Source organism: Lithobates pipiens, unplaced genomic scaffold (assembly GCF_037356315.1).
Source record: "Lithobates pipiens isolate NorthernLeopardFrog02 unplaced genomic scaffold, aLitPip1_a1.2 Scaffold_28, whole genome shotgun sequence".
Lineage (NCBI taxonomy): Eukaryota > Metazoa > Chordata > Amphibia > Anura > Ranidae > Lithobates > Lithobates pipiens.
Genome location: NW_027507789.1, coordinates 185961733 through 185981769, shown reverse-complemented (window position 1 = coordinate 185981769; position 20037 = coordinate 185961733). Strand labels below are relative to the sequence as shown.

At 41.8% G+C, this 20037-nt stretch overlaps 1 protein-coding gene across 1 annotated transcript in view; it reads left to right on the top strand.

Annotated features, from left to right (window-relative positions):
• ACE (angiotensin I converting enzyme) overlaps positions 1–20037 on the top strand; it is a 65343-nt gene that overhangs the window by 34596 nt on the left and 10710 nt on the right. Inside the window, exons 8-17 of the mRNA XM_077460123.1 lie at positions 210–433; positions 1814–1958; positions 5379–5477; positions 5794–5916; positions 7996–8207; positions 11340–11476; positions 13462–13620; positions 14682–14766; positions 16831–16974; positions 17833–18024. Coding sequence (XP_077316249.1) covers positions 210–433; positions 1814–1958; positions 5379–5477; positions 5794–5916; positions 7996–8207; positions 11340–11476; positions 13462–13620; positions 14682–14766; positions 16831–16974; positions 17833–18024 — 1520 coding nt within the window. The remainder of the gene's footprint in view (positions 1–209; positions 434–1813; positions 1959–5378; positions 5478–5793; positions 5917–7995; positions 8208–11339; positions 11477–13461; positions 13621–14681; positions 14767–16830; positions 16975–17832; positions 18025–20037) is intronic.

Sequence of the window (20037 nt, the reverse complement as noted above, 5' to 3'; positions counted from 1 at the left end):
CAATTTTTCCAGGCATCGGAGCTAGCTTTGCAGCCAGTTTTTTAAAACGTCCGTGTGCATGAGCACTAATAGTATGTGTGGGCTTGAATTTTTTTTTTTAGACTCCAGGTGCAACTAAGCATAATGAAGATTTACAACAGAGAACATTTTAACATTCCTAGGCTTGTATTAATCTAAATCGCTGCAACAAACTTTTCTCCTGTCCATAGGATCAAGCAGTGTACCACGGTAACCATGGAGCAACTGTTCACTGTCCACCATGAGATGGGACATGTGGAGTATTACCTGCAATATAAAGACCAGCCAGTCTCGTTCCGCCGAGGAGCTAATCCAGGTTTCCATGAGGCTATAGGAGATGTGCTGTCTCTCTCCGTGTCCACCCCAGGACATCTAAAAACGATTGGCCTGCTTACTGATATCACAGAAGATCCGGGTGAGTTGTTTTATCATAACCTCCTAATGAAATATGATTTCCTTTCCACATTTACAGAGTTTAAGTTTGCTGATGTGGTGTAGCATGGACTGTATCTACAAGAGGTGTGCATGGGAGGTCATTGCTTCCTGTGCCCCTGGGGTCTGGGGTGCTAGCAAAGCTACTGCCATCTTTTTTTTTTTTTTTTTTTTCCTATTTATCCAGGATGTACTTAATCTACATGCTTTTATATAAAAATAAAATGTTCTACAGCTACATGTCCTTTCAGTGATTTTTTTTATTTTTATTTTTTTGTTTTATAAGTTATGTTCGCTTCATTTATATAAAAGATCTTTGACACTGCTGTGTCAAAAAAAAACATCAAAAGTCCATTTTAATGTTAAAAGCCAGCAGCTACAAAAACTGTAGCGGTTGACTTTTTTTAATACTCGCCTGTCCCAGGATCCAGCGATGTGCAAGACGGGGGAGCTGGCCATTCTCTCTATTTTGTGTCCCCAGCGTTGGCATCTCACTTTTTGGCAACCGGCTGTGACGGCTTGCGACTTCACAGCGGGGAGTCCCCTGCTTCTGGGGCACTTCTCATTGCGAATGATCTCGCAGTCTTCTGGGATCTGTGATGTGTACCAGATGACTGCGGGGAGAAGGGAGGTAAGGTCAAAGCCAGGTACCCTCCCCTTCCTTCCTTCCTTCCTTCCTTCCTTCCTTCCTTCCTTCCTTCCTTCCTTCCTTCCTTCCTTCCTTCCTTCCTTCCTTCCTTCCTTCCTTCCTTCCTTCCTTCCTCCCCCTCCATTCCTTCCTCCCCTCCATTCCTTCCTTCCTTCCTTCCTCCCCTTCCTTCCTTCCTTCCTTCCTTCCTTCCTCCCCTCCCTTCCTTTCTCCCCTTCCTCCCCTTCCTCCCCTTCCTCCCCTTCCTCTCCTTCCTCCCCTTCCTCTCCTTCCTCCCCTTCCTCTCCTTCCTCTCCTTCCTCCCCTTCCTCCCCTTCCTCCCCTTCCTCCCCTTCCTCTCCTTCCTCTCCTTCCTCTCCTTCCTCCCCTTCCTCTCCTTCCTCTCCTTCCTTCCTCCCCTCCATTCCTTCCTTCCTCATAAAAAAAGTGTAATTTAAGGAAGAGGGTGGAGAAGGCCTTAAAGCGGAACTTCCCCTTTTGGGTGGAGTTCTTCTTTAATGTGTTTTTGAAAGAAAACTTGATGCAGCAACACATAATGCAATCCTGCAAAGACCAGTCAGCTGCATACATTTCCTCCAGTGTTCCTGCCTGATCTGCCCCTTAAAATGCTATACAAATATAGACACTCCACAAATTTATCAGAAATTGATTGTGTGTGTGTGTGTATAATGTATATACATTTAAAACTAACATGATTTTATGTGTTTTTCTTAGAGAGTGATATTAATTACCTGTTTAAGATGGCTTTGGAGAAGATTGCCTTCTTGCCATTTGGCTACTTGATTGACCAGTGGAGGTGGAATGTTTTTAATGGGCGAACTCCTGCCAGCCGATACAACTATGACTGGTGGAATCTCAGGTAGGGTTTGGGAGGCAACACAAGAAAAGTGGGCACAATCACATGGTCTGTGTTCGGGGTTGGGATCCGTGGCTGTGTCCGTGCAATGTTTGTGTCAAAGTAGATATCAATGGGAGGGCCTGCAAGGGGATGCTGGGAACACCTGTACATCCCTGTGCGGGTAAACATGACCCTCTCGCAGGGTACATATTGATATGCAGTGTGAAAGTTCAAAATTAAAAACATTAATCCCTCTACAGAATATAATTGTCGCAAATTGAGCGTTCACTGTATTTACCCCACTACCTCAATAATAGTCTGACTTTTTTTTCCAATACAACATCATGTTTTTAGATGGGGTGCCTCCCCACTACTTTGTCTGTTTTTTTCACATTTAATAGAGGGCATGAATAATTTGCTAATTAAATTGTGGAACTGCAGTTGTAAATGGATCTTTCTAAAATTGCACCCTTTTTTTTTTTTTTTGTCTGTTTTTTTTTTCTTTTTGTATTCATTCTTGTTTGGAACATATGAATACACGTTTCAGTGTCTACAGTAGAAGATTCCCATTGGATTTTTCGGTTGCTTTTTTTACATTTCCTCATGGCTAAAATTATTATTGTACAGGATTTATATAGTGCCAACTGTTTGCACAGCACTTTTTTAATTGATAGGGAACCAGTATAATTTTAATACAGAAGAATTTGGAGGGCCCCTGCTCATGGAGCTTATAATCTAATGGGGAAGGTGGTACACAAGGTGATGGCTGTGGGGGGTGATCTGATGGGGATGGCTGAACAATTTTTAGGTGGAAAATCTTACAATCTGTACATAATAATTCTAAGAATTACATATTTTTGAGTAACAAATCATTTATTACATTGTTATAATACCAAAATATATATTTTTTTTATGGTAAAATTGCATATGTGATGTTAAACCTATCCTTAAATAGTTTATAGATTTATGCTGTTTTGTCCTCTGTCTAAACAAATACCATAGCTGCATATTGGCTATAAATGTATTCAATAGGCATTTGTTTTAATTAACCACTTCAGCCCCAGAAGGCTTCACCCCCTTAACGACCAGGTCATTTTTTGCGAGGCAGCACTGCGTTACTTTAACTGAAAATTGCACGGTTGTGCGACGCTGTACCCAAATAAAATGTCACGCTAGAGCTTTCTCCTGGTGGTATTTGAGCACCTCCTATGGTTTTTATTTTTTGCACTATAAACAAAAAAGCGACAATTTAAAAAAAAAAAAAAACACATTGAATTAAAAAAAAATAGAATTTCTTCATCTGTTTAGGCCATTATGTATTCTGCTACATATTTTTTGGTAAGTTATTGCGTCTACAAACTATGGGATTTTTTTTTTATGGCTTTTTATTTTTATTTTTTTATTTTTTTGTGTGTGTGTGTACTAGTAATGGCGATTGGTGTTATCCTCTCATAGAGCAAGGGAGGGTTATAGTTTTTCTTGCCATCTGTGTCCCATTGGGGAGATTTGCCTCCATTCCCATATTCAAAATGGGAAGCGAGAGGAAATCCCTGCAAACCCAGTGTGTGGGGATGTCATTGGGATTAATGGTAGCCCTGCACATCTCCTAAACTGCATTGAGATTATTCTGCTGGTGCGGTAAGGTGTGTGTATGTGTGTGTGTTCGCATGCCTCCTCACCGTCTGCACTAATGGGTACCTAGCCTAAGACAATGAAAGCACAATCATCAGCACCCCTTTTGTTTTGCATGCACAAGCATGCACTAAACACTGGGGCAAATGAAGACACTGTTTTTGTCCAAACGTTGAATGGGTTTTTTTTTTTTTTTGAGGGTACTTATTTATTAGCTAAAAACAGCGGATGTCTAAAGCAAAGGCAGAAAGGAATATAATTGTGACAGATTGTGTAGAGTAGAGAAAAATGTTCAGATAAAAAAAAAAGTTGGAAAATCAAGAGTGACAGAGGAGGAAAGAAAAATTTAAATACTAAAAAGATTGAGGAAACCGAGACCAATTGTTAAAATTCAGTAATCATACACCAATCGGCCATAACTTTATTACCACCCACCTAATACAGAGTAGGTCCCCCATTTGCCACCAAAACAGCGTTAAAGTGGTTGTAAACCCTTACATATAGCCAGTGAAGTGACTATCTATCCTTCCGTTTATATACAGAGGTGAAACAAATCCTCCTACGTATGTTTGTTTTTTTTTGTTTTTTTTAACCTGTGCATTTGCAGCCATTTTGTTTTGTACATCTTTGTAAAACTCGGATGAAAAGGACTTTTCACATACTCGCAAAGCAGGGGGCGGAGAGCTGCAGTTACTCTACAAAAACTCTGAGAGCTGATTGAAGAGAGAACACCCCCCCCCCCCCCTGCACACAGGAACAAAGCTATATCTGTCAATCATGGCTTGATCCCTCCCCTGTCACCTTTTTCCACTTGGTGTCATGAAAGCCTGCCATAAGGGACTTATGCTGACAGCAGAGGAAGAAAATAGACAGAAATGACACTTGGTGCTTTAGAGTGAAGTAAAAACTATAGCACAACTAAATGATGTGCTTTGTTCAGATTTCATGTCTGAGGTTTACAACCACATTAACCTGTTGAGGCATGGACTTCACTAGACCTATGATGTTATACTGTGGTATCTGGCACCACACCATCAGTAGCAGATCCTTTAAATCTATCAAATGTGATTCTGCAAAAAATCATTTGATCAGATTGTTACATATTTGGCCACCATAAGACCTGGCAGTGCCAAACCTGCATTTAAAGAACATTTCTATACACACACAAATGCATGTAATGATTTTTCAGTGGTCCGATTTTTTTTTTTTATTTTTTTTTTTCACTGAGCATTTTTCTCTTTAGGTACAGTAAGTTTTGATGCGTTTTAGGCCCCTTTCACGAGATAAGCCCGCTCGGATCCGCTTGTCCGTTTGGATCCGAATGGGCCACCCATTGACTCCTATGGGCAGACGGATGTCAGTGGAGACGTGTCTGCTGACACCTGACACGTCATCCATCTTATCGGATGAGATCTGATGAAAACGGATGCTGCCCGTTTTCGTCCGATCTCCCCATACAAATCAGCGGCGCTCTGAGAGGTTCCTCCCTGCCCAGTGAGCAGAGACGGACCTATCATCTGCCAGCTAATGGCGCAATCTCCCACTGAGCTGGCGGACTCCTCTGAGCAGATCAATCCTATGTGAAAGGGGCCTAAAATAGAATTCTGTGCATCTAGGATCAGATTAGATAATCCAAATGCAGCTAAACGCATGGAAGTGTGGCTAAAAGCAAGAATATCTAGTGATTTGGGAAATGTAAATGTTGTGTATACATTCCAGCACTTTTGGAAAAGCTAAACGCAGGAGTGCAAGTGTAAACCCTTTTGTGTGTTTTATCTTATAATGTTGTTGTGTAATGTTGTTGTGTAGGACGAAGTATCAAGGTATCTGCCCTCCAGTGCCCAGAAATGATGTTGAATTTGATCCTGGTGCAAAATACCACATTCCAGGCAACACCCCATACATCAGGTAACAACATGTTTCAGTGCTGGCACATATCATGCATGAAATAACCTGTACTGCCACCTCTACATTTCCTATGTGAAGATCTGTGCCCACGCTAAGCAAAAGACAGTTTTTTTTAGATTGAAGCAAAATACATCCTTAATATATTGAAGATGCACAGTTTAAGTTTTTACAAAATGTTGTACACATTTCTTTTCTACATTAGTATCTAGACATTACTTTAAACGTGATGCAAATCAAAAGAACATGCTTTCCTGTACCTATTTGTGAATATATCTGAATGACGGCATTGCTGCTAACCTTTGTTTTTGTATTTTAGATACTTTGTAAGTTTTGTACTGCAGTTCCAGTTTCACAAGGCACTATGCAAAGCAGCCAACCACACAGGCCCCCTGCACAGATGTGATATTTACAAATCCAAAGAGGCAGGAGCACTCCTTGGGTGAGTATAGGAGGTTGTCATGAAAACCGTCATGGCTCTACTATAGTTTAGCCTAGAACAGTGATGGTGAACCTTGGCACCACAGATGTTTTGGAACTAAATTTCCCATGATGCTCATCTACACTGCAGTGTAGTGGAGTATCATGGAAAATGTAGTTCCAAAACATCTGGGGTGCCAAGGTTCGCCATCACTGGCCTAGAACTGTTTTTCTATGTTGGGCAGATAACAGTGTGAATATCTTGGCTCACCTGTAGAAAGCAATTGTGTTTTTTTGCATCAAAGTGGATGTAAACCCGTTGATGTCATAATGTAGCATATAAGATTTCCTATCATTTCAGCCCAGACTTGCCACAAAGAGTTAATCCAGCTCTGAGCAATCCTATTTATTTTTTTATTGTTCAGTGAGATGAATCTTGACAGAGAAACTGTCGAATCCTCCCCCTTGCTGTGAGTGACGGGTAATTTACATACCTCGTGCACTAGCCTAAGAGACATGCATTCTTTTTTTAATTCCCACCCCCCACTCCTTTCTTCTGCTGCTCTGCAGGTATTGGCTGTTCCACATCTCAGCATGATTTGGCATGCTGAAGTCGTGGGGATTTTTTTGGGTTTTGACTGGATGTGAGTGATCATAGCAGAAGTTCAGTGTAAGAAATACACAGGAGAAAATGCATGTTAAGGGGACTGTAGAGGTGGGCGGGGAGACTACTGACATCACGACTCCACCCACTGAACCCTGGAAAACAGAACCACCCACAAAATCTGCAGTTTTTCGGGTCTCGGAGCAGACAGAGGGGAGACATTTGACAGATAAGTATACATGCAGGAGGAATGTATATCCTTCTAGATAACCAATATTGCAATAGTTTAGAAAGGATGAGTGGGTTTACATCCACTTTAAAGGTATACTGCAGTTAAACCTGACAATTTGGCATTTAAAATAAGACCTAACCTAGGTGCTTGCTGCCTGCTCATATTTACCTGGGTATTAATGCACCAGCAACTCCTGCTTTAAAAGTCCCTCTGGCAACCAATAACTCTTCTGGTTTTGCTATGCTCCCAAGCCTGCACATATGCAGACCAGAGAATGTTCAGTTCCCAGCTCTCTCCATCAAAAACATTAGGGAAGCTGGAACGTTATTATGAGGCATTCACATATACACACCCCTGATAACGGAAACAACATTTTCACACTTCTGATGCACCTCAACTGCAAGGCTCCTAAATGGAGGGAGGTTGCACAGAAAGGTAAGAATCTCCAGCCCAACAGAGGGGACCATTAAAGTTAACTGCAAGGCATCAGAGATAAAATACATAAAACTTATGAAAAAAAAAACAAAAACTTCTCATATTTAAGTCTGGTGTGTTTTATACAGGAGCTGAAAAACTGCAGCTTAAAGGAGAAAGACTTGATGTTTGAATATAAGGATATGTATTATGCCACGTACACACGACCGGACTTTCCGGTAGACTAGGTCCGACGGTCTTCTTGACGGACTTTCAGCGGAGTTCCGACGGACTTTCCGAAGGAACGGACTTGGCAACACACGAACGGACTAAATCCGTTCGAAAGTCCATTCATTTTGAATGTGATGATGTAAACGGGACTAAACAAGGAAGTTCAATAGCCAGTAGCCAATAGCTTCCCTTGCATCATATTTGGTCTGTCGGACTAGCACACAGACTAACTGTTTTCCCGGTTTTAGTCTGTTTGATACATTTGAAACCTGTTCTATTTCTAGGTTCGTCTGATTTTATTTTTCAAAAAATGATCGGACTGGCCCACACTTGATCGGATTGTCCGACAGACTAATCCTTTCGGACCGAGTCTGCCGGAAAGTCCAGGCGTGTGTATGCGGCATAAGAGTATTGGCAGCAAATAAGAGCTGTGTACAAATACATAAAATAAGCGCACACTACAAGATACATGGATTATGTTAAAGGCTGTTTGAAACCTTAGTATTTTACTGGTTTAAATCCCTGTCTGTCTTGTACATTATTCTGATGCTTCTGATAAGTATGGTATTGCTTATCGCTAATGAGGAATGTGTTGTTGTTTTTTTTTCTCCTCCTCCTAGCAATGCCCTTCGTACAGGTTCTTCCCAGACTTGGCAGGAGGTTCTAAATGACATGACTGGATCAAACAAAATGGACGTTGGGCCTCTGATGGAATACTTTGAGCCAGTCACTAACTGGTTGAAAGAGCAAAATGCTAAAAATAATGAATCTCTGGGTTGGCCAGAATTTTCTTGGAGACCACCCTTGCCTGATGGATATCCTGAGGATATTGGTAAGCTGTTATAGCCAGGGATTTTTTTTTCAGCTGGAATGCAGTTCCGGCACCTCCACTACTGAATGTATGTAATGGCAAGGAGTGCTGGGTTGTGCTACAGTGTGTATATGGCTGCTAGTGGATCTATTGTTGCTGGAGGGGATATATTTCTGCAGAAGGGTTGATTGTTGCTGGGGAGGTCTATTGTTGCTGGGATGGGTCTTATGTTGCTGGGGGGTCAGTTGTCGCTGGGAGGGATCTACTATTGAGGGAGCAGTCTATTATAGCTGGCTGCTAAAGGGTCTATTATTGCTGGGTGGTATTTTGTTGTAGGTGGTCCATTGTTGCGGGGGGAGGGGTCTATTGTTGGTGGGTCTATTGGCTGTGGGGGGTCTATTTTACTGCTTTTCTTGTTATCAATACCAAATTCCATACAATTTACTTAGTACCACAAATGTTACTTGGTTCTCTATTCTCTAAAAGGGGGAAGTGGTGGGAGGTGGGTAGGGGGTGGAACCAAGGACTGGGGCTCAGAGGTAGGGGCAAAGACAATGGGTAACCCCTAAAAGGGGGAGTTCCGGCACCTATTCTAAAAAAAAAAAGCCCTGGTTATAGCCATTTTTCTACTAAAACAACTGTATTGTGTGAATGTACTGATCTGGGGGGCTATGCATCATTTACAAACTTTGATGTGTTATCCTGCAGTAGGCTTAATTAAAAATGGATCACCAAGCATGAAGCCGAATTACACTATGGAGACTTTCTTGGCTACTAAACAAAGCCATTTCTCCATTTTTGTTTTTCTGGTTTAGCTACATAACTTTTGTGTCACCTGCATGAACATAAGAACATAAATCTGCAATGTGATGATGCTGACTAAGTAGGCAGTTGACACAGAAATCTACAACACTGACATAGAAAATTAATTTTGTAGTGGCTTAGCTATGCATTGTCGCTTGGTTATGCAATGTAGCTAAAGCTTTTGAATTATTAAGAGTCTTACAATTCAGCCTGTGTGTGTGTATGAGCTGAGCCCATGACCTCTCCACCAGTCAAGCATATCTGTCACCTCACGCCCAGTGCAGAATGGGGTTCCGCCATGCACTAGCGCAGACCTTATGCATGCACATCGTTAACTCCTGCTCTCCTGAACCAACTCCTAAGCACCTGGGGTCTCCATACGATGGGTTCGGTCCCAGACACTTTTGGGGGAACCGATCATTGGGGAGGAATCTAGAGCACTGATCCCCTCTACCGGAGGACCTGTTGCCTACGCCAGGTATTTACCCTTGTGATAATTTTAATGTTGTATTAAAAACAGATTATGTATAATATCTGTCGTCTTTCTAGAGAGATATCACAGACATGCAGAAAGACCATCAAAATGGCTGATGCATTTTGAGGGGAGATAGTCTTCCTGCGTCTGGGACTTGCTTATGTTATTAGGTCTTCAGGACATTATGGATACAGATATGCTTTACTGTTGATGCTGTTTTGTGAGTATATATCTGTTTTTATTACAACATTAAAATTATCGCTAAAAGATTGCACAAGGCTGTTGCTCCCTCTATTCTTGTTTTTCTAATGCCGCGTACACACGATCAGACTATCCGGCGGACTTAGTCTGGTGGACAAACCGCCGTAAAGTCCGCCGGACTGTCCGAACGAGCGGACCTGCCACACACTGGACTATCTGCCGTACTTTTGAAATGAACGGATTTGCCCACACACGGAGGAAAGTCCATTCATTTTGAGCGCGGCTCCAGGTAGCCGGGACTAGCGAAGGAAGTCAATGTTGCTGCTTTCAGCGGCGAGATTGGCACGTTGCTGGCCCCGACCTAGTATGGACTTAAAGGGGAAGCCCTACACCGAAAAAACAATGTGGGGGTCCCCCCCTAGGTCCATATCAGACCCTTATCCAAGCAGGCTACCTGGCCGGTCGGGAAAGGGGGTGGGGACGAGCGAGCACGGGCCCCCCTTCCCCAAATCACCCCCCCCATGTTGAGGGCACGTGGCCTGGTACGGCTCAGGGGGGGGGGGCGGCACGCTTGCTCGTCCCTACCCCCTTTCCTGACCAGCCCGGTAGCGTGCTCGGATAAGGGTCTGATATGGACCTGGGGAGGACCCCCACGCCGTTTTTTTTTTTTTTTTTTTTTTGGCGTAGGGCCAGCAAGGCTTCCCTCGCTAGTCCCGGCTACCTGGAGCCGCGCTCAAAATGAACGGACTTTTCTCCGTGCGGGAAAAGTCAGTTCATTTCAAAAGTACGGTGGACTAGCACACACGGCCGTATTTTTGGCGCAAAACTATTTTCTAAGTCCGCCGGACTTTTGGGTGAAAAAAAAGTCTGCCGAAGCCCACACATGGGCGGATTGTCTAGCGGACTCGAGTCCGCCGGACTTTTCCACAGGATTGTTTGATCGTGTGTACATGGCATTAGTGTGATCTTTGGGTTCGGTGGACCTTCTTTGCCAGTACATTCCTCTTGAGCACAGGTTCCTCTTTCAATGGTCTACCTCTTTCAATGATTTCAGACAAGGCTTGAAAGGGTTAACAAAATGTTACAAAAAAACTTGAACAGACCAGTATAAACTGCAACACAGTCCTTCTGACAACATGGTGTCCAGGCATACCTGTACAGATGTGAGTTCATAATTGGCAAAGTCCATTCCCGTTGAATACCCTAAGGATGGCAGATGAAGGTTGCTTTGGGCTACATCAGTCATGGTGGATTGGGCCTTCCTGCTTTCCATGCAGTCATGTCCAGAGGCCTCCTTGAGCCTGGCCTTCCCCTTATTTATACAGACGGAGCAGGAAGACTGGACCCTAAAAACCCAATGCAGAGCTTAACCCTTCCCTATCCCGGGCAGTCTTATCTTGCTAGCTTAAAATGACATACCTTTAGTGGCCACCTGTCTAAAGTGTATATAAAAGCCAATTCATATATATTTTAAGTGAAAACTGAAAAATCTCAATGAAACCCACTAGTACACAAATTAAATATATAAACTTAATGCAGATATGCTGTTGCTTTTGGGAAATGAACCAGGGCTAATGTTGTGAAGTGACATTCTTACTCATTTATTAAGTTTAGAGCCCTATATAATTGTGAGGCGAGGTTTAAATTCTAAAATGTTGTATTTTGACTTCTAGACAAAAATGCTAATGAAAGGCAGGCAGAGGATTTCTTAAGTGAGTACAACAGTACAGCAGAACAGGTGTGGAATGATTATACAGAGGCATCATGGACCTATAACACCAACATCACAGAACACAACAACCAAGTCATGGTAAGAAAGGGAAACCAATTCTTGTTTTTATTTTAAATTGGCCAAAAAATGTACGTTCTATTCCCTTGATAAGGTGGATTATCCTTGGCTATGCCAGAAACGGAAACCCTTGCAGATGACCAAGGGGGAAAGTTGGGCTGGGCAAGTGAAAACCTTGTTTAATAACTAATACTTCCACCTGAGTAAAATTTTGGTACTGAGAACTGTATGTCTAGTCCATCTCCTCCAGACAGTTGGTAAATGGTATGTACGTTTAGAGAATGCCCAAAGGAAGATGAGAAATGGCTACAATTACATTTTTACCTTATCTTACTGTGCAAAGGGGCAGTAGCTAACATGGAGACTCGTATAAGATGCATTCTGTTCGGTTCGTACCCCATCCACTATTTCTTTTTGATTAAATTATAACTAAAGGCAAAACTTAGTTTTGGATAGAGCATAATGTGTTAGAACACCTGTCAGGTTTTCCTTGTCTGTGCCCACATTAGGGAAATTCAACATCTGTGTCCTGCAGGGGCGTTGCTAGGTCTACAAAAGATCTGGGGCTAGAGCCCATAGCAATGTAGTAAAGCGAGTCATACGCTTTGGCGGGCGCACACATCTGTATACCATAATATACGTGTGTGTGTATGTATATATGTGTATATATGTGTGTGTATGTATGTGTGTATGTGGATATAGATATAGATATCTCGATGGATAAATATCTCGATGGATAGATAGATAGATATCTCGATGGATGGATAGATAGATATCTCGATGGATAGATAGATAGATATCTATCCATCGAGATATCTATCTATCTATCGAGATATCTATCTATCTATCACATACATACATGCATACCTCCCCCAGCGACACCACTGGTGTCCTGTTTACTGTTCTCACCAAAAGTGAAATAAAATCCCTATTTTTGGGTTGTCTCCAGAAGAAGAATAGAGGGGGAATGTTGCAATGTGGGGGGACAACCAGGGTTTCCTTCATTTTGGAGGGATTTCCTTTCACTTCCTGTTTTGGGTATGTGTCAGAATATAAAGGAAAATCCTCCTAATGTGGAATACAAAAGGCAGTAAAAAAAACACAGGAGTTATAACTTTCCCTTTTAGTCTAGTCTATCTTTAACTGCCTTCATCCTACTTAAACTGTCCAACGTATCCAAATGAGCAAACAAAACTATTCCTTCTTGCTTGCTGGATTGGAGGTATGGCAATCGGAGTAGGAGAACAATTGGCTGCACCCCCAAACAAATTGCCGCAGATTGCATTAAAAATGGTAAGTTGCTGGACAGTACCTTGAGATAGGTCAAAGTTATGAAAGCCAGAAAATGTACTTTGGCTGCTGGAGTACAATAGAACAGTTCCATTTTGAAGGATAATTCTGCAGTGTGATTACTATGCTGGCACAATTTTATATATACATTTTATATTAATATTTTTATATAAATAAATACATTTTATATTATAAAAAAAAAATCTCTGAAGCACATCTTATGTGGCCAGATAGAAAAGGTCACCAGGTCCACAGTGGACAAAGTTTGCTTCCATGATTCTACGGGTGTAACAAGTACATTGCTAGTTTGTAATTAACATTATGTTGTCACTACCTCCTACAGTAAGATATATGCTACATTATGGGTGTTTAGCACATTTTCATTTAAAAAAATGAATACAAAAAATTAAGAGATCTTTATGGCCTGCATCTGACTGTGATTTCTGGTTCCTAAATGGCTAGGACCTAGGCACCAGGCTGCCTTTAGCAATGTACATATATTTATTTTCTTCAAGGTACTAAAGAAATCAAAGGGGAAAATCACTCCTTCCTTTTCTTTTTCTTTTTTTTTTGGGGGGGGGGGGGGTGCTCTCGCTCCAATAGGTTGTGTGTAGATTTGACCCTGGTAACTTAAGTCAGTTTGGTAGTAAGTAAGTCTTTGCAGTAAGCAATGTAGTAGATGGTCGCTGTTTGATGTACCTCATTATGCTTTACAGCTGGAAAAGAACCTAGCTATGTCCAGCCACACTCTTCGTTATGGACAACGGGCCAGAGACTTTGACTACAGCGATTTCCAGGATATAGAGATCCAGCGACTGTTGAAGAAGCTCAGTGATATTGATAAAGCAGCTTTGTCAGAGGCAGAGCAGAAAGAGGTAATTGTGCATAGGAAAAAACAATATGGCCTTCCCATTTGTGTCAACCAGCGTGATTACTGGACAAAGCATTGAGCATTTTTTTTTTTTTTCACTAGGAATTGATAAGATCACTTAATGGTTGTAAAGGCAGAAGGCTTTTTATCCTAATGCATTAACATAAAAAGCCTTCTGTGTGCAGCAGCCCCCCTAACGCCTACCTAAGGTCCCTCTCTGTCCAGCAATGTCTCAGCCATCTGAGATTTCCCCATCTGATTGGCTGAGACACAGTGGCAGCACCGTTGGCTGTCAAAGTCAGCTAGCCAATCAGTTTAGAGAGGGGGCGGGGACAGGTCAGGGCTCTGTGTCTGAATGGACACCGGGAGCTGTGACTCGGCTCAGGTGCCCCCATAGCAAGCTGCTTGTTGTGGGGGCACTAAACAGGAGGGAGGGGCCAGGATCACAGAAGAGACAAGAGAAGAGGAGGATGTGGGCTGCTCTGTGCAAATCCACTGCATAGAGCAGGTAAGTATAACCTGTTTTATTTTTATAGGGAAAAAAAAAACAAGACTTTACTTTTAAAGTGATTGTAAAGGATCACCTTGTAAAACAACCCATTCAATTTAAAATGGTAATGAAAAGCAAAGTATTTGTGTATAGATCTAAAAGAAAAATGATAAATACTTTTTTTTAGCCTTACATTTCCTCTGTTCTCAGCGGTGTAAGAGCTGGGGTAGGAGAAGCAGCAGTACACTGATCTTCTCAGTGAATGGCTGTGCAATGGAGACGTGTCAGGACAAGTCTGATCATTGGAGGAGAGTTGGCAGAGTTCCTGGCATAGCTAGATAACTGACCATGGTGTGTTCTCCTGCTTAGTGTGGGCAGTTTTTAATAGGAAAGCCGAGGGACTGGCAGAAACACCAGAGATTTCATACAAAGGAAGCAATACATAGAGGACAGGATACTTTTTCATACAAGTACATGATGCAGGAGGCACATATCAGGAATATGAAGTGTTGGGGTAACAAACTCTTTAAGGAAACACCTATATGCTATAATATTTTATTTTTTTTGTACTTTAGTACAATCAAATTGTTTCTGACATGGAAACCATCTACAGCAAGGCCACAGTATGCAATGGGACTAAGTGTATACCTCTGGATCCAGGTAAGACTGCTTGTGTTTTCAGATAGAACACTCTTTAACAGAACCCCTCATGTGATGTTCATTTATGTTAAGGAGTATAAATGGCTGCAGCTGTACATTTTTCAAAGCAGAAACTTAAATTGCACTGTTCAAATGAGGTGTTGGCTAGAATGCAGTTTTTTTTTTGTTTGTTTTTTTGTTTTTATGTTTTTTATTATTTTTTTGGGAGTTTTTTTTTTTTTGTGATTTGATCTACCAATAAAGAGTCTGTTTATAAAGAGAATGTATCGGCAAATATTCTCTGGAGAATCTACCAGCTTTGCGTGGTGTTTTTTTTTTTTTTTAAATGGCAATAATGGTGCACAAAATGATTGGGGAAAGTCATTCTCTGCTTTCTAATTGGACCCCTGAGTGTCAGTATAATGTTCAGAATGCTTGTGGGTGCTATTCAGGAACCTCAGGGAGGGAGGACCTTTTATGGATGGCCTTGTGTCAGGTTATCTTCACCAATGAAACCCCGGACCATTTTGTTGGACAAAGACCAGAGCACTTTTTGCTATTCGGCACTGCGTCGTTTTAACTGACAATTGCGCAACGTGGCTCTCAAACAAAATTTACGTTTATTTTTTTATTTTTTTCCCCCCACAAATAGCTTTCTTTTGGTGGTATTTGATCACCTCTGCATTTTTATTTTTTGCGCTATAAACAAAAAATAGCGCCAATCTGAAGAAAAAAACGCATTATTTTTTGCTATAATAAATGTCCTCCAAAAATATATAAAAAAATAAATTTTGTTTTCCTCAGTTTAGGCAGTTACGTATTCTTCTACATATTTTTGGTAGAAAAAATAAGCTTTTGTTTTGCGCAAAAGTAATAGCGTCTACAAAATAGGGAATCATTTTATGGCATTTTTAGTAATAAATATATATATATATAATTTTTTTTTTACTAGTAAAGGCGGCGCTCAGCAATTTTTATCGTGACTGCGACACGCTGGATAATTTTGGCACGATTTTGGGACCATTCACATTTGTACAGCGATCAGTGCGATTAAAATTGCATTGATTACTGTCTAAATGTGACTGGCAGTGAAGGGGTTAACACTAGGTGGTGCTGGAGGGGTTAAGTGTATCCTAGGGATGTGTTCGAACTGTAGGGGGGGATGAGCTAGCTGTGACACATCACTGATCTCTGCTCCCGATCATAGGGAGCTATTATCCGTGACACTGTCACTAGACAGAACGGGGAGCTTGTTTACATTAGCATCTCCCCATTCTTCCTTTCCGTGAGACGATCGCGGGCATAGAGTCCGCGGTACCATCAGCACGACTCGCGGAGCTCCCGGCCAGCTCGCACAATGGCATGGCGGCAAATTTAAAGGGACGTACTAGTACGCCCATTTGCCCAGCCGTGGCATTCTGCTGCCGTGCACCGGTCGGGAACCGGTTAAAGAACAGCAAACACAAAATGATCTGACAGTTTAGACCAGGGATCTCAAACTGGTGGCCCTCCAGCTGTTGCAAGACTACAAGTCCCATCATGCCTCTGCCTGTGGGAGTCGTGCTTGCAACTGTCAGCCTTGCAATGCCTCATGGGACTTGTAGTTTTGCAACAGCTGCAGGGCCGTCAGTTTGAGACCCCTGGTTTAGACCGATCCTTCTCCTTTGTACCCCATTGGCTAACCTCTGTGTCACTCATTTTAGCCCATTGACTGATTTCTGTGTCGCATATTTTTCCCCATTGCTGCTGAAGTATTATATAATTGTAGGCAGCAGAGTTGGCAAGAAACAATAATATGACAGGTTTGGAAAGAAACAGAATATTTTCAGCTACACAGCACCTTGATCTATCATGGGGATATTTTTTTTTTATTTTTTTTCCATCCATTGTTCTAGCTAGTACCTGCCATCAATAAATTGTTACATGCCTTCCTAGGTACACGAAGAAGGAACTAGTGTTTTGTCACATTGTATTTCACATACAATAATTCTGACACTCATGTGCAAACATTAATTTTTACAATTTGATTTTACAACTTAAATATTTTAACATACAATTCAATTATTTTTTTCTGTCTGTTTCAAGATATAACTGCACTCCTTGCCCAGTCACGTGACTATGACGAACTGTTATGGGCATGGAAAGGTTGGCGAGATTCTTCTGGCAAAAAAATGCGCAGCCATTACAAGAGATATGTAGAGCTGGGTAACAAGGCAGCAACTCTCAATGGTAAGACGGATTCCCATCTTTGAATTTCTATTCTACTGTCATGCTTAGTTTCTCTGACAGGTAAATTGCTTATCCTCTTGCCATTCCTCCTTGGTTTGCCATTGTGGAACCACGCTGTTTCCTGCTGCTGGACTGCCAACCTTGGGAATCTTGTTTTTGCCCATTTTAACATCTCAATATGGGACCTTTGGATCAAGCTGGTTTGACTTAAAGGATATTCCAACCCACATCGCCCATATTTTCTATGCCATCCAAGGCAATTTATATCTGGCAGTGTCTGGACGTGGACACCTGGTATTTACTTTGGGTAGGCCTTAAGGGGCCATGATATGGCACCCATGATTTTTGGAGGAATGCTTCTGCTAAATGTACACATTTTCTAAGTGGTACTCTTCCCTGAAGAAGATTTATAACAGAAATTTTGAAACGCGTTGGATATCCCCTTCTGCAGGATTCCTTGTCGCCAACCATGGTTCAAGGGAACAGCAACTAGATGGGGCTTACCAATGTGCAATGTTTAAAAATTTAATTCATACAATGTACAATGCTGATAGTACTATTCTTACAAAGTTTTGTATTATTATGAGACCTTTTTAATAGAATTTTTTTTTTGCTACAATAAATACAATTTTCTGTAAAGTGAAGTTTTCTATATAAATTTAATTGCCCATAAAATCCCACTTCTTGAGGTTTATTCCATGTATTCCTCTACATATTTCCCTTTTTAGTTCTTACTTTATGCTTCATTACATCATTTTGAAATGTAATTTCGTAACATTTTGCAGCAGGGAAAACCCAACTGCTTATTTGCATACATACGCATCAATATTATGCTTGGTTCCTTATCTCTTCTACCAGGTCATGCAGACAATGGTGCATACTGGAGGTCATGGTATGAGACGCCAACTTTGGAAAGTGATGTTGAGAGGCTTTATCATGAACTGCAGCCTCTTTATCTTAACCTGCATGCTTTTGTACGCCGAGCCCTCTACAAGAAATATGGAGACAAGAAAATCAACCTTAAAGGACCCATCCCTGCCCATCTACTTGGTGAGATCCCTGTTGATTTTAATTGTATTTCTGTATTTGTTTAATAATTTATTATACAGCATTTATATAGTGCCAACAGTTTTCGCTGCACTTTACAACATGGGGGCAGACAGTATAATTACAATACAATTCCATACAAGAGGAATCGGAGTGCCCTGCTTGTTTAGAGCTTACAATCTAGGACTGTGAGGGAGATTTACTAAAACTGGAGAGTGCAAAATCTGGTGCAGCTCTGCATAGAAACCAACCAGCTTCCAGTTTTTTTTGTCAAAACTTAATTGAACAAGCTGAAGTTAGCAGCTGATTGGCTTTCATGATCTGGAGGCTGAGTTTATTTACAATCCTATGGAGGTCCGAAGGGAGGCTTGGCTGTCAGCGCAGGACGCTTTCTGTCTCACTTCCGCTACGGCAGAACAGAAACAATTTTTTAGCAAACTAGCATTCTATGAGGAGGGAGAGCATACCGGTCACCTTTTTATTAAAAACTGACCACTCGCAGCAGACATCCCCATCCATTGGAGCTCTACGGACTTCCACTGGTGTAGTCACGAACTTACCTGATGAAATGTCAGTGCTTGTGTCCTACTACTCCTACTCCTGTTTTATACCCAACTCTGCAAACTTACACGGAAGATTCTTTACACACATCTTAGGGAAGTGGAACTACCGACTTTGGCGAATAGTGCAAGGCATCAACTAGATGCCCCTTTGACTTTGGAGGAGCTTCAAGTGGCAACCGGGATGTTCCCTAACTTTAAAGCACCAGGGAAGGAGGGTGTTCCTGCAGAGGTTTATAAGCAACATAACGAGACCCTATTGTCTAAATTGTTAGGTGTTCAACGAAGCCAAAAAAAATAGGTGCCTCCCACCCTAAAGCCCGGTAAGGACCCCCTGGACCCTGGCTCCTATAGACCGATATCCTCATATATGACCTCTTACAAGGGGTTTATCTCATGCATCTACACCATGTTATTTATTAAGTCCCTTCCTGACAGCACCGCAGCGTGATATCCAGATGGGAAAGATGTCAGAGCGTTTGAAGAAGACCAATGGGAGGATGCTCTTGTGGCGGTTCCCCTGTGTTCGTTGAATGTGGCCCAAAGGTTATCCCAATTGTATGTGCTTTTACATGTCCACGATACACAGGCAAAACTGGTGAGATTGGGGGGTGTGTGGTGATCCATCTTGCACTAGATGCATGAGGGATCATGGCGACTGGATCCATACAGTATGTTGTGGAGGTGCCCCAAACTGCACTTATATTGGAAGGAGGTGATGGGAATTATTAATTGTGTATTTTAGATTCACCTTATAGAACGCCCTAAACTATGCCTGTTGTGAATTATAGATGAAGTCCTGATGGAGGAGACATTTAGCCTAGCTATAGCTAGGGCAGTTTTCCAGGCCAGGAATTGCATTTTGAGGCATCGACAGAGCCCCCCCCCCCCCCGCGGTGAAGGGGTGGTTGACGCAAATTGCCGACACTATAAGGCTGGAAAAATGTATCTACTAACACAGGAGTAGTACAACAAAATTCTAAAAAATGTGGGCATCATGGGTAGCTGTTCCTGGTTTAGCCCCTGTAGACCTGATTATGGACTACTTACTCATGTAACTTGGCTGGGGTGGCGAAAGGACTGGACCCTCCAGCCAGGGGCCTTGTTTGTTTCAGCTACTCTGACCAAATGTATTCCATTGTTGCAACTGAATTGTATGTGGTTGAAATGTGTTTATGTGCCGAGGGTGCTGTATACTAAATGCAAGGTGTTTCAGCATAATGTTTATTGATATGGAATTCTGTATTGTTTTTCTGTTTTATTTATTTCTCAATAAAGTTCCTTTTTGATTTTGCACACTCCAGTTTTAGTAAATCAACCCGTGTATGAGCTTTACAAGCAATTAAGTTAGGCCTCTAAATAGTAGAGATCGCATTCTTCCCTTACTACCCTTCAACACACTGTAGCACCAGATTAAGGTGCTAAACAATCCACATTTAGTTACATTTGTGGGTTG